The 13818-nt window shown below is 39.0% G+C and overlaps 1 protein-coding gene across 2 annotated transcripts; it reads right to left on the bottom strand.

Moving 5' to 3' along the window:
• Positions 1 to 5026: 5026 nt before the first annotated feature.
• G6PC2 (glucose-6-phosphatase catalytic subunit 2) lies at positions 5027 to 11458 on the bottom strand. 2 transcript variants are annotated; one of them, XM_040972083.1, is made up of 5 exons: positions 11158 to 11458; positions 10435 to 10544; positions 8641 to 8752; positions 6282 to 6397; positions 5027 to 5540 (listed from the first exon to the last, which is right to left on the bottom strand). In XM_040972083.1, exons 1-5 carry the CDS (start codon positions 11373 to 11375, stop codon positions 5029 to 5031), a joined length of 1068 nt encoding a protein of 355 aa, XP_040828017.1. In that variant the 5' UTR covers positions 11376 to 11458; the 3' UTR covers positions 5027 to 5028. The 2 variants fall into 2 exon arrangements, with proteins under 2 accessions (XP_040828017.1, XP_040828018.1); XM_040972084.1 differs by lacking the exon at positions 6282 to 6397 and having other exon boundaries at positions 5516 to 5540; positions 11158 to 11375.
• Positions 11459 to 13818: the final 2360 nt, after the last annotated feature.

Below are 13818 nucleotides of genomic sequence, written 5' to 3'. Positions count from 1 at the left end.
TTCCCAAAATAAACTTATCTTTCAACTCTATTTTTTCCATGAACTTTTTAAAGTATCCTCATATGATTGTTTGGGGAAATGTCACAGATTTTCAACTAAAGACAGATTCCTTTCAGAGACCCCAGAGCAAAGAATTGGGGGGAAAAAAAAGATTCTAAGAAAATTTAAAATTCAGTATAAAAGACAATTAATTGGTTTTACACTAACCTTTGCAACCTCAATCTTTGAATTTTCTCTCTTCTTTAGAGTTATCACTTCTGTGCTGTCAAAAGAAATGAGATGTGATTTTTTTTTTTTAGTCATTGTTTTGATCTTCACCAAAGGCTAGCAAAGACAGTAATTAGTACTCCACACCAAACCAGTCAAGATTTGACAGAAAACCGCATTTGTCCTTTGGAGAGCTGAAAATGAAGCACTTTTGAGTCTTAGAATTTTCCCATGAGTTGCTGTCATGTGGCAGAAGTTTCTGTGCTTGCTGCTTCTTTTTTTTACTTTGCTGTTATTTTTACTTTTGCTTGTTTCCAATGGACCTTTTCAGTTATTTTAAAAAAAGATTTATTTTATTTTTATTGGAAAGGTGGATATACAGAGAGGAGAGACAGAGAGGAAGATCTTCAGTCCGATGATTCACTCCCCAAGTGAGCACAACGGCTGATATTATGCCTCTTCCGGGTCTCCCACGCGGGTGCAGGGTCCCAAAGCTTTGGGCCCTCCTGGACTGCTTTCCCGGGCCACAAGCAGGGAGCTGGATGGGAAGTGGGGCTGCCGGGACTAGAACCGGCACCCATATGGGATCCCGGGCGTGCAAGGCAAGGACCTTAACCACCTGCGCCATCGCGCTGGGCGCTCCAATGGACCTTTTCTACTGTCTAGATTTTTTTAAAAAGGAAAATAAAATTAAGACTTTATTTTCTAAAAAAAGTATTTGTTTTTATTTGAAAGGCAGGTTTTATAGGAGAAAAGGAGAGAGGTCTTCCCTTCACTGCTGCAGTCCCCAGATGATCCCAATGACAGGAGCAGGTGCAGAGTCACAAGATTTGGGGCCATCCTCTGCTATTTTCCCAGGCCACAAGCAGGGAACTAGATTGGAAGTGGAGCAGGTGGAACATGGAACAAAACCCATATGGGATTTTGGCATCACAGGCACTGTATTAGTTTGCCCCACCATTGCGTTGGCCCTAAAATTAGGATTAAAAATCAGTAAGGCTGCACCACAGCTACAATATGGAATCATCATCTGAAAGTACTAAAAGTAAGTGGAGGAGAAAAGGCTAGAAACACCATCATAATTTCATCGCAACTGGGAGGTCTAGGTGTTTATCCATAGAATCCTTTATAGTTTGTAGAGTGCTCAGTGGCACTTGAACACTAGAGGCACTCTTTGAACACTTTCTAATATTTAAAGAAGTACTGGTGCAGGCCTGTGGGTATGTTGGACTCAGAAAAGTAGAAAAGTTTGGTCAAAGTCATTCAGTGCCCCAAAGTGTGGTCATGAATCTGGGGCAAAATGTTGCCCAGTTTTGTGATCCTTGAATTTCTTGCACCTAATGCAGAAAAGGAAAATGTAGACTCCTTGATCTAAAGCAACAGAACTGAAAACCAAAGGAGACCAAGACAGAATTCACAGTCTATACAGTAAGAGAGAAATTATTTGCAAAGAGAGAATCCCATAGCTGCAGCAGATACTATGGTTAACTTTGAGCAATTCACCATATTCCATGTTGTTTTGCAGGAATGTAATGATATAGGTGCCAGTAAAAAAATAGCTTTTTGTTTTCTAAATCAAAAGAAGCATTGTAGGACTTGCCTTACACTGCCTACCTGTAGGGACCAGACATATATGACTGAAATTTATTGTTAAAAGTCAGTGAAGTTTTGAGATGCAGTCCCTTGGTAGCATTAGTTGCATTTCAGGAGCTCAGCAGCCACATTTGGTTAGTTGCTGCTATATTATAGCAGACATGAAACATTGCCATGGGGCAGATGTTTTTCTGATAGTTTAGGTGCCAGGTGGGTTACGTGCATCTCATCTCACAGTGTTTGGGTTCGAGTTCTGAGTCTATCTTCCTCTTGATATATAGCAGGTAATGGTCCAAGCAGTTGGGTTCCCGCCACCCTCATGGGTAACCCAGGTTGAATTTCGGGCATTTAGCTTCATCCTAGCCCAGTTCTGACCCATTGATTCATCTGCCAAATGGTCACAAGGGTCATTGTAAAAAAAATCAGTTGAAGAGTGTTACAACATATAAATTCAATGTATGGAAGAAATGAACCATTCTTTTTAAACCAACTCTTTTATACAAAGACTTTTTTTTTGTATATGTATGTGCATACAAATTTGACCTCAAGTCTATTTGCAGATTTTGAATGTATAAATAAGTATTTAGGGATATAACTTTTAACTTGAAGGACACCTTAAAACATTTCTCAAATTGCTCTTCTGTTTCAATGAAATAGAATGGGAAGAGGCAGCAATTTAACCTTCTATAGCAGATGTCCAATTAGCAGGTTGTCAAAGAAAGACTCAGCAGTCTCCCTGGTTGTTAGTTTCAGCAGTAATAAATTTATTTGCATTTCTTTTCAAATGTATGTTTGGACAGTTTCTCAAGTCACTTGCCTTGTCGTTCTCATCCTGAATGCTCACCTTACTGACATTTTTCTCCTGACTAGGTAGCTGCATAGACATTTGGAATATATGGATATAATAAATAATAAGTCAAAGGGGACTGATTCAGCTTACTTCCAACAAATAAATTGGAGGCAAAAAATACTTTTCTGTCATTTTTAAAGGCAGGAATTTTTTCTAAGACCATAGGGAGCTGTTCCCCTTTCTGCCTAAGCAGCTTCGATTGCAAAAGCGATTGGCTACCAGATGGCTCTCTCCAGGAGACTCCTACTAGAATCAAAGAGGAATGGCACAAGAGGGTGTTGAGGTTTTACTGTTGAGAACAGTAGAGTTGTTGGGAATTACTTGTGAAAAGTGAACCCACTTCTCATCCTGTGCCCCCTCAAAGGGCCCCATGACCCCAGCTGACAGTGCTTCAGGAAAGCTGAAGCAAGCATCTCTGTGAAAAAGCAGAACTTTGTGGAAGAGTGAAGCCTTAGAGCAGAGACCCCTGGCTGTTAATGCCCCAATATCCTCCGGTCTCAGTAGGAGCAGAGTGCTGTGCTATGATGGAAGGTTCCAGACAGCATTACTAACCTTGTGTGGAACTTGGACAAAGAGCTTGGGGAGAGGAGTCCCCTCTCTGATATGTGCAGAAGGAGATGTTATGAGGTAAAGACATCATAAAGTGCCAAGACTGAGGCAAAAAGAAAAGGGAGTGTGAACCAATGAACAAAGACCACAACCCTGACAATCACTTTTCTCTACTTTCACCTCTAATGTCCCATCAACATGACACATTTTATTCTTAAGGTAATCTTTCCTTATCCCTCAATTTTGTGCTTCAGAATCAGTTACTTTAAAAAAAAAATAAAAAGAAGAAAGAAAACTGACAATGTGTTTTGTAAAAGAAACTGAATGTATTGTAGAAAGACACCTGGAAAGGAGCCAAGCATATTTAACTATTTTTTTTAGATTTTTAGAGGTTTTGTAGCTCCAATTAGTATCATGTCAAATAGCACTCCCTTGGATTGTTAGGTCTTCATAAACATTAATGGGTTATTTAACATGTCCTTACATAAAAGTATTCCTGTATTTTATATTCTTGAGAAAGTTTATAGAAGACAATAACATGTAAAAAATCAGACTCATGATTCTTGTCCTTGATTGAAATGAGTTGTCAGACCAAAGTCCAGAATTATTGGATACAATGAAGTGAGGGTGGTGGGGAGCACCCTTTGCTGAGAAAAACTGTTAGTATAATATTTATGGTCTGTTCATAGTAATTTTCTAAAGTAAAGCTGTGGATTTTCATCACAGTGCATAATACACAAAGATAAATCCGGCAAATGGATACAGACATTTAACGTAGTCCAGAGTTGGAGCATCACTTTGAGAAAAGCACTTGATTTCCCTGGTTTTAGAAGACTGGTTCCTAAAAACAAAGCACGAGAATATCAAAGTGATAAGATAAATCTTTGTTATGTAAATAAGAGATAATTTTTTTAATATGTGTATTCTAGCAGAGTACCTTAAGCAGAATTTATTGAAGTATTGAAAAGCACTGCTAAATAGTACAACAGACACCATAAGTTCAAGTCCAGACAGTAGTTAAACCAGTTCATTTCCCATGGATGTGCTTGTATGTTCATATTTAGAGCCACTGAGGGCCTGGTGAGACCCCGCATGCAGGTGCAAGTCAAACCAGTAAAGCATCATTTCTGGAAAAGAAAATAATGCCATTTCTGTAAAACTAGCTGTGTAATATGGCAATCATATAGAATCTAAACAAAAGGGCATTCACTCTTACTGATTTTTTTTTTTTAACTACTGAAAAACAAAACCAACATCCATTCTAATAGAAATGTATCTAATAGAAAAGTATTAGAAGACTTGGGTTCAACACCCTGTTCTAATGGTGGTATAGCTACAGGTACTGCCTTGTCCTGCATGAACCTCTATTTCCTTATCTTTGAAAACTCAAGGCATCCTATTCACCTGGGGATCCCCTAATAAAATGCTGAAAGGGACCAGAAGCAGCCCGGCCTAAAGCTGATGAGTGTCCCACACGAGGACTTCTGTTAAGATGAGGAAAGCATGAAATAGACAGTCTGTGTGTCTCCTCTAGTGAAGACTCAATTCATGGAAGAGGGGCAGGCCCTGGGTGGCCATATGGCCAGATTTTTTAAAAACGTACACAAAATCAGTGTTGTGTGTCCAATAGTCCAATTTGCTTTGAAATGTTGTCAACTAAAACAGAAACATACAAAAACCAAAAGCGGCGGTGAACACCACACTAAATCTATGAGTGAGCGAGACGAGGCGGTGGCCACCATCTTGCACCGTCTGGGGAGGAGCCGGCAGCTGGGGGACTGGGTTCTGCCGGTGGAGAGGAGGCAGCCAGGGGGATCTGGGCCTGTGCCCTAGTTAGTCTTCTTCTCATTCGGCTTCATGAGCATGTGAATGCAGTAGGGAATCAGAGCTACCACCGTCAGGGGGATGGATGCACTTTTACAGAAGGACAGCACGTAGAACAGGTGTTCGGTGTGAGTGGGGATCTTGACGAGGTGGAAGAGTTGCAGCGTGGTCAGCGAGGTTATGGCACAGAGCACCCGGAAGCTCAGCTTGTAGCCGTTCTCCCCACGGCAGCTGAGCTGGAACATCTCTGAGTTGATGGCAAAGCCCAAGCCAAAGAGGATCCCGAGGTTCCGTACAAGGCCAGCAAAAGGTGTGGTGTCGATGTGGATCCAGTCGGGGTTGGCGCACCACTTTTTGGCTATGGGAACGGACCAGAGCAAGTCAATGTCGAGCAGTCTGAGAAGCAGGTAAAAGCCGAGTGCGAACAGGAAGAGAAAGAGATTGGTCTTCAGGTAGGTGCTCAGGCTGGCCGTCTGGATGCCTGGAGTGTGTTCAAAGGCCTCTGCCACCAGCATGCCTGGAGGTTTCAAAGAGATACAGACCTCAGCACTCAGCCATACTGTTCAAGACAAGGGGCTTTATCACAGGTCTATTTACCAAGTTCTAACTGCCTTATTCTAAGTTTTAAGACAATGGGGACAAGCACATATTTGCCTCGAGGCCTTTCACTTTTCGTAGTGGCCCAGCAGGGTGAGCCAGGGGGTCAGTGGTGCTGAGTAAACTGCCCACATCATAGTCAGGGTGCTGATCGAGGTGCTTGCAATTAATATTTCAATTGCCTGAGCCAGTTAACTTAGAAAGCCATGGAAAAGTATGCGGGACCGAGTAGTTGACACTCCAGTGTGGTGAATAGCACTTTGGAATTACAAAGCAGCTGCCTTTTAATTGTTCACTTCAGATGTTGCAGAAAGAGTGGCTTGGTTGAAAGTTTGAAGGTTCTTATTAAGTCTTCCAAACTTGGACACCTGCACGCTACTTGAAGGGATGGTTTGGGAGTTGAAGTTACAGCCACATTCTAGAAAACCCCATCTTGCTACAATTAGGTGTTTATACATTAAGGGAGACTAAGGCTTTGTGTATATGGAATCCATGAGAGTTATGTTGAACTACTGAAACCCTCAAGATAGAATTTAGTATCAGTGTCTTGACAGAATCACCCCGACATTGGAAAACTTATTACAAGGGAGAAACTGGTGCCATAATATAAATGAAATTAAAGCGTTCAAATGAGGCAACCATAAGAAGTGAGCATATTTACCACCAATTACTCCAAGAATAACTTGATGAGGAAAATGTGTTGCTATGAATACTCTGGAGATGCAGACACTGATTTGAATCAACCAGAAAAGACTCCAAAGAAATGACCAGGTCAGTCTATAATAGAAGAATAGGTAAGTATAAAAATCAAGAAATTATATTGCTTATACATATGGGGGATTACCAGATGGCCCATCTCAGAGGAATTGCCTCACAGTTGAGATAGCATCACAATTCTAGAATCTTTTTCGAAATATTTCCTTTTGTGTTGATGGATTTAAAACGCTTTAAGAAAGATTTCTCAATACAGTAAACTTGACCAATGCTATATCCCAAGGCTTTAATAAATGCAAAAACAACAACAACAACAACAAAAACGCCAAGCAAAGCAAAATGAGACAAAACAGCCAATCTGACATCCTTGAAATAAGGAAACTGTCTTAGTAGACTAGGGGAGTTCAACTTTGGAGGAATATACCAGGCATGATCCAAAATGAACCACACGTTTTATTCCTTATTATATGTGTCATCTCTCTTTTGTCCTCTCCCATCAAACTTTCACACATCAGATCAGCTGCCACTTACATGAAATATTCCACAAGAGGCACGTTCTCATTCAGCTTCATTTCCAACCTCTCAAGAATTTTGATTTCCTTATTTTTCAATATATAGAAACAAGGAACAAAGACTCATGGGATATATACTTTTGATTAGAGCTAACCACGTGCACAAAAAAACCTTAAGAAAAGTAACATTCAGAAGAAAAAGACTCTTAAAATCTGAGCAATACTTGTTTTTGGAAGAAAATTAACAATAATGAGTTCCAGGAATTCTTTAATGCTTTGTTCCTAGTAATCAGATAAAAATTTGGTTATGTAAGGACTAACAAGTAGAAACAGGAAGATAAATAAACAGGTATTTGATGATGTCACGGTGAAGAGAAAGGCATCAAATTTTTCATAGATATCCAATATTATAGTTATAAAAATTAAAAATAATTTTTTGGAAGAAACGCATATTTTTCCAGACTTGGTAGTTGGAGGAAATAATGAACCACAGAAGAAATTTAGGTTTTTCTGGATTCCTACTTGGAAGACTATCTAAGGAGAGAAAATGCTAATTTCTTTAAATAACAACATCTATTTTTGTTGGTGGATAAAGCTAGATAATAAGTATACTAAAGCGTAGAGGTCTAATTAGAATAACCTTTAAAATTGCCCACATTCTTTGGCTATTTGTTTCTGACAGTATCCAATGCTACTCTAAAGAATATAATATGTCATGTATTTTAAATTTTTTTTGAGAATTTTTAGATAATAGTGTATGGGATAGCATGTATTTCTTTGGAAAGTTTAACTGACAAATCTGTCAGATACCCTAGCAATTTGTGACTGCAGTTGTGCTTGGGCTTATTTTAATGATGGTAAGAGGATTTCAAGAAATGAAAAAATATGGGCCCGGCGCGGTGGCGCAAGTGGTTAAAGGTCCTCGCCTTGCACGCCCGGGATCCCATATGGGCGCCGGTTCTAATCCCGGCAGCCCCGCTTCCCTTCCAGCTCCCTGCCTGTGGCCTGGGAAAGCAGTCGAGGACAGCCCAAAGCTTTGGGAACCTGCACCCGCGTGGGAGACCCAGAAGAGGCTCCTGGCTTCGGATTGGCATAGTATCGGCCCGTTGCGCTCACTTGGGGAGTGAATCATCGGACGGAAGATCTTCCTCTCTGTCTCTCCTCTCTGTATATCCGCCTTTCCAATGAAAAAATAATAAAAATAAATCTTTAAAAAAAAAAAAAAAAGAAATGAAAAAATATTCTAATTCCTACTAAATTATGAAGTTCCTTTTAGAATTTTAATTTTCTTAAAGTTCTGAGATCTATAAACATTAAGAAATTAACTAATGGAAACTCTACTAACATTCAAACTTAAGTTGCTTGAAAAATGTTTTTAATGAAAATGTTTTTATATTCTTTAAAGTTAGACTATATTCCCGATGTCAAAGTATTGGCAAGGAAAGAAGCATAAGTTGATTAAATAAAGTGATGCATTCAAAAGAAAGGCTGATTTCCAAAACTTAACTTAATCTTAAAATAAGAAGCTATGCATGCAAAAATATTTCTGTATATGAGTTTAGATTACTTACTTATGACTAATGATTGTATTTTGGAAATACAAAGGCACATTTAGCAAGTATTAGTGAATTAAACAATTCCAATCCTTTAAAATGACCATAGCTGTGAGCTAACTAACTTAAACCAAGACATCCATTTTCTATTAATTTTGCTATTTTAGCTTTGGTAGATAAAATAACCATGGTACATTGACTAGCTTATAATACACTACAGTGACACTGGAGCCATGCTAACCTGTGCAGAGTGACAGAGAACTTATCCATCCGACTGACGGTATGGCTCAGGGCAGCTGTTACCATGACATACCAGACACATGATGATCCCATTGCATGACCAGATGGACTTCCTGCAGCAACATTTAAAAGGTGATTAATTTGGTATGAAAATCAGAGATCAATGAACAGAAGAGTCACCATGAGATTTACAAACAATTCAGAGTTAAAAAGGCATACATGGCAAAGGCTAAACATGATGTTTAGAACTAGGTAGAAAAAAGAAATTGAACTGGTCCTCAAAAGCATCATTTCCAATCTCATTGGATTCCAGAAATCAGTATACTCAAGGTAAAGAAAATGTTGGGCTGTTCCACTAAATCTGTGTCAGCCCTACTCATTCTTCATGTCTAGCTGTATTTAATTGGAAAGTAGTAGATTACGAATCAGTGTATCTTTCCTGGGCTGGAAAGTCAAACTCTAAAGGCTGCACTTGCTTTGTCTGTGGTTTACTGATGGACCTTCAGATGATGGTATGGATGAGGGGCTATCTCCATGCCTGTTTCCTGGCTGCTGAGGTGAGACTGTTATGGAAAAAAGCAGGGGGATGAGCTGGGAATGGGGCATTCAGCGGATCTCAAAAGCCTGCAGACAGGTAGCCTTGCTCCTGTGAGCATTCATTCAGGTTAATTACCAGTCTCCCTTGGAGGTGGAAAAAGAAATTCCTTTTTTTATTTAACAAAGGCAAACTACTTCTATTATGCAGGATTTTTCACTTTTTCTAAGTTTAAATGAATTATGTATCTCTAATGTGTGAATATGGATTGTAATATTTCTGTTTGTTTTAGACACTGGCTCATAAGAAGGAACACTTGCTGGGAAGTACTAGGAAGGACAAAAATAGAATTTTAGTTGTCTCAAAGGTTACTGTTCATGCATTCATCACACATTGTTTTCACACAGAACAATTGCACACCACCCTTGCCCTGATGAAATGCTCTCTAGGCTGTCAGATATACAAAGAATTAGAGTAACATATGATACGTGATATAACAGACATGTATGCAACAAAGGGAATGAAAGACATTCAGAAAATTCATTTGGAACTTCTACATTCTCTATATTCAGGGTGAGTTTCAAAGATTACCAAGTGGCAAGAATGTTATGTAATGTAAAAAGCAACAAAATTAATATAGCATGTCATTTTCTTTTCTATGCATATTTTTTAAAAAAGCCCTCTTCCATTCTTAAACTAAACTTCTGTGATAAAGATTTAGAATTTTACTTAAAATAAAAATGAAGTGTTCTAAAAAGCTTACTTATATACTAAGCACACAAAAGGAAAAAAAGTTTCAAGAAGGTATACTGAAGTTAGAGTTTATCCTCACTGGCACTAGTAAGATCAGCAATTTCCTACCTTTCTTACACAAAACTTGTCTGTTGTTTTCTCACTTAGGAGAGTCTCAGAAGACCTCAAGTAACTGAAAGTCCCTCAGCGGCTGAATCCACAAGGCTGAGATCTTAGCAGAGTTCCTTGGGAAGTTGCTCTAGGTAGCTGTCCTTTGTTTAGTAACAATGAGACTTCCAAAATGCAAATCTCCAAATATAAATCATTCGGAGGAATATTCTCCCAACCTACCCTTTACAACTAGCCCTGGAATTTAATTGACATAAAACTCATTCTCATTAGCAACTTGGATGCCTATGAACTTGTGCATGCTCACCCACATTTAATACATCGCATTGGATATCGCATAATACATAGAATAGATCTCTATCGGCATAGCTGTAACTGGAAGCTACTGTCACTGCTTACCTGGACCCGTTTCACAGGTAGTGGGGAACTGTTCAAGGCATGGACTTGAGTGATTTGGGTAAATCTGAGTTTCTTGCACCCACCAGTAAGGCCGATGACCAAATAATATCCTGTATTTAAAGAAATAAAAATGTACATTACATTTTTAAATACACTTCATTGGAGACTAGCTATTTTGTTCTATAAAAATGACTCAAGCACCAAGTCTATGAGTAAAGCTCATGGTTATTACGCTGCAACCCATAAAATGTGCAAGCATTAGATGTTAACCAAAATAATAAAATTATTTTAAATAGCAATATAAATATAAAATGATAAAATATTGAGAGATCTTGGTTTCTAGTTTCCCACTCGAGAGAGTTGTTTTGATTTTTAGCTTTGACTTTTTCCTCATTGTAAACCCTGTGGGTGCTTTGGATGGTTAGCCTGAGAAGTGAAGAGTGGTCCCTAGAAATCACCAATGTATTCATTATTGTGTCCCTCACTTCATTAGCTTCTTGATTACTTGCAGAATGTATGTTACAGGGTTTTGGAAGGCATAAGTCAGTTAAAGTATACATTTCTAAGCTTTTTATAAGCTCTATTTACGAATCCGATGTTTCAAGTTAACTGGTATGCTTGAAAGACTTTCCAAATAAAAATACATACACCTGAAATTTGCCCATTAAACCAAAGCTACAAATGTAAGAATAAGTTTTAGGAAAAATGAAACAGAAGTCTTACCATTTAAATATAAGATTGAACCAATCCCCAATGACCGCTACCCATATCATCTTGGTTCCAACTGTCTGATTAAGTTGGAACCAAAGTGGAAAATAAATAGTGAATATATTCCGGGGGTCTCCAACATTGGACATAAAATTTAGAAAATCGTAGTAAGCTCGATAGTCCTTCTGCAAATGCTGAATAATAAGCACTCCGTTCCTATGAAGGAAATCCATCTTGAAAAAGAGTTCTAACCACAGAGCAATGGGAGCTGCAGGGTTCCGGCTCTCCCGTTTTTATATAGTACCCTTGTGGCGTGCCAAATCATTACTGCAACATGTGATGCTGATCATCTGTGGAGAGGGCACGTCGGCCCTCAGTTGGAAAGCTCGTCTGTTTATGATTTAAATTGGTGGCAGAGAGGTGAAGCACATGCTGATCTGTGTCAACTTGAGGGGAAATTTGGATAGATGCACAATGAATTTCTTATGCAACCTCCCTTTTGTGTGAACAGTTGGATGGTGTTTGCTCGAAACTTTTTACACAGTTCATTTCCTTCCAGGGCAGACATTAACAATTTCTATGCTTGGTTAGAAGACTACAAAAGTAATTATTGCATGTCAAATAGCCCTTAAAGCCATGCATTTTAATTTAAGATAGACTGTGACTCTGATTGTTTTATTGGATTTTTGAGGAAAATGGCTGAGTAAATACCTGGACATATAAAATTCATCTGACCGATTATGTGCTGATCACAAACTTTTTAATAAAGAGTTTCACACTCCTTTGTTATCAAGGAGAATGATAGAATATACACACTTAGAACAGGGAAAGAAATGTATATGAAACTTGGAAGGAAATGCTGCTTTTTATCTATCAGGTAAGACAACAGAAATGGAGATTATTTGGGTCATAGACATATATTAGGACAGAGTTGTGGCTTTTATTAAACAAAGGAGTAAGGGTGACTAGGATTTGGGCTGTTCTTTGTGTGATAAAGATAGGAATAGATTTCAAAGGGCTTTTAGTCTATTAGGAAAATAGTGCGTTGAAAACGGAGTATTTCAGTAGAAGTGGGAAGCATCAAAGAAAACTGTGTGGATTGGGAAAGAACAGAAGGACAGCGCAAAAACACCCTGGGCTCTGAGAGGCTGGCTGTCAAGAGTTAAGATACATCTAGGAGAGTCAGTGTGACACACATTAAGCTCCACCAGGTGGCCAAAAGTGGACTAGGCAACCTTGCTTATTGCCTTACCAGATTGGTTTCTTTGGTAATTACAGTGTCCTTCACTGGAAACCTTCCTCACAGGCTATGAATCTCACTCTCAACTTCTCTTGGAGTCCCGCTGTAACAGCTCCAGGATCACAGATCCACATTTATTGGTACCCGCCTGTTCTCTGTTCCCTCCCTTGGAGGAAATGCATCAGCTGACCAAAATCTTGGATGTTGGTCAGACATTTGATCTACAGGGATGCCTGCACCCCATATTAGAGTACTTCTGTTCAAATTCTAGCTTTGTCCTTAATTCCGGCTTTCTGCTAATACAGACACTGGGAGATAGCAAGTGATGACTCAAGTATTTGGCTTCCTGCCTCCCACTTCCAGCAACTCTCAACATCCCCAATTATTGTGAGTATTTGGGGAGTGAATTAGCAGCTGGGGGATCTCTCGCGCTCTCTATCTCTCTCTCTGTGCCTGTGTATTTTGTGTTTGTGTGTCTCTGTCTCTTTGTGTATGTCTCTACTGCTAAACTAAACTGCACCTCTTTTGAACTTTGTTTTAAGTACCATGCTTTAATCCTACCTTAGCTCAATTAAATTTCCTGAGAGGGAACTTGGGCAGGGTATTATAAAAATATTCTTTCGGGTATTCCGGTATAGAATGGGGACTTAGAATCATGGTGCTAAAACAATTCACATGAGACAATAGTTTGTATTGCTGATCAGCCTATGAATGTGGCTTTTTTGTTGGGCAATTTAAGGTTCTGTCATTTCTATAGTGTTTTTAATGAAACATGAGGAAAGATATAACTTCCCTTTGTTCTTTTCCTAAGAAGTGTTTGAACTACATAATTCATAATATTCATTTTATTCAAGATGTCTTGTCCTTAAACCAGGGTGTGGATGATACCAAATAATCTAAAATACATTCTGCTTTATAATTAAAAATTAAACTTCACGTTTGTTCAGGCCTTTAGAGTCTGGGAACTGTGATGAGGTTGAGGGCACACTAGCTTTTCCTTGCAGGTTTTTGATTTTATAAGAACATCTCCCGAGGGTTCTCCAGTTCCAAAGGCGTTGGGACAATTAACTGAAGCAAAACAAGACTTGGATTTCCTCCACTCTGCCTCAGATCTGCCAAATCTGTTTATTCTTTCCAGTCCATTGTTAGTTTTTTCCCCTTTGTTCATTTTTGTGCACTCCCTCAGCAATCCTCTGAGTGATATCCCCACCTCTCCTCTGACCATGCTTTCTCTCAAACCATTTTTGTGTCTTAGGCAAATGCTTCAGTTTCACAACACCATGGTAAATACCAGGCTGGGTGGCTGGGACAACAAACATTTGTTTTCTCAATCTGGAGACTATGAATCTGAAGACATGGTTTATGTTTTATGTTTAATTGCCTTCTTTCCTTCTCCCTTCCTTCCTTCCTGCCTTCCTTCCTTCCTTCCTTCCTTC

The sequence above is a fragment of the Ochotona curzoniae genome, unplaced genomic scaffold (genome assembly GCF_017591425.1).
Source record: "Ochotona curzoniae isolate NIBS_2020 unplaced genomic scaffold, NIBS_Ocur_1.0 contig_2210, whole genome shotgun sequence".
Taxonomy (NCBI): Eukaryota; Metazoa; Chordata; class Mammalia; order Lagomorpha; family Ochotonidae; genus Ochotona; species Ochotona curzoniae.
The sequence above is the reverse complement of the archived record's forward strand: the minus strand, read 5'-3'. Positions and strand labels throughout refer to the sequence as shown.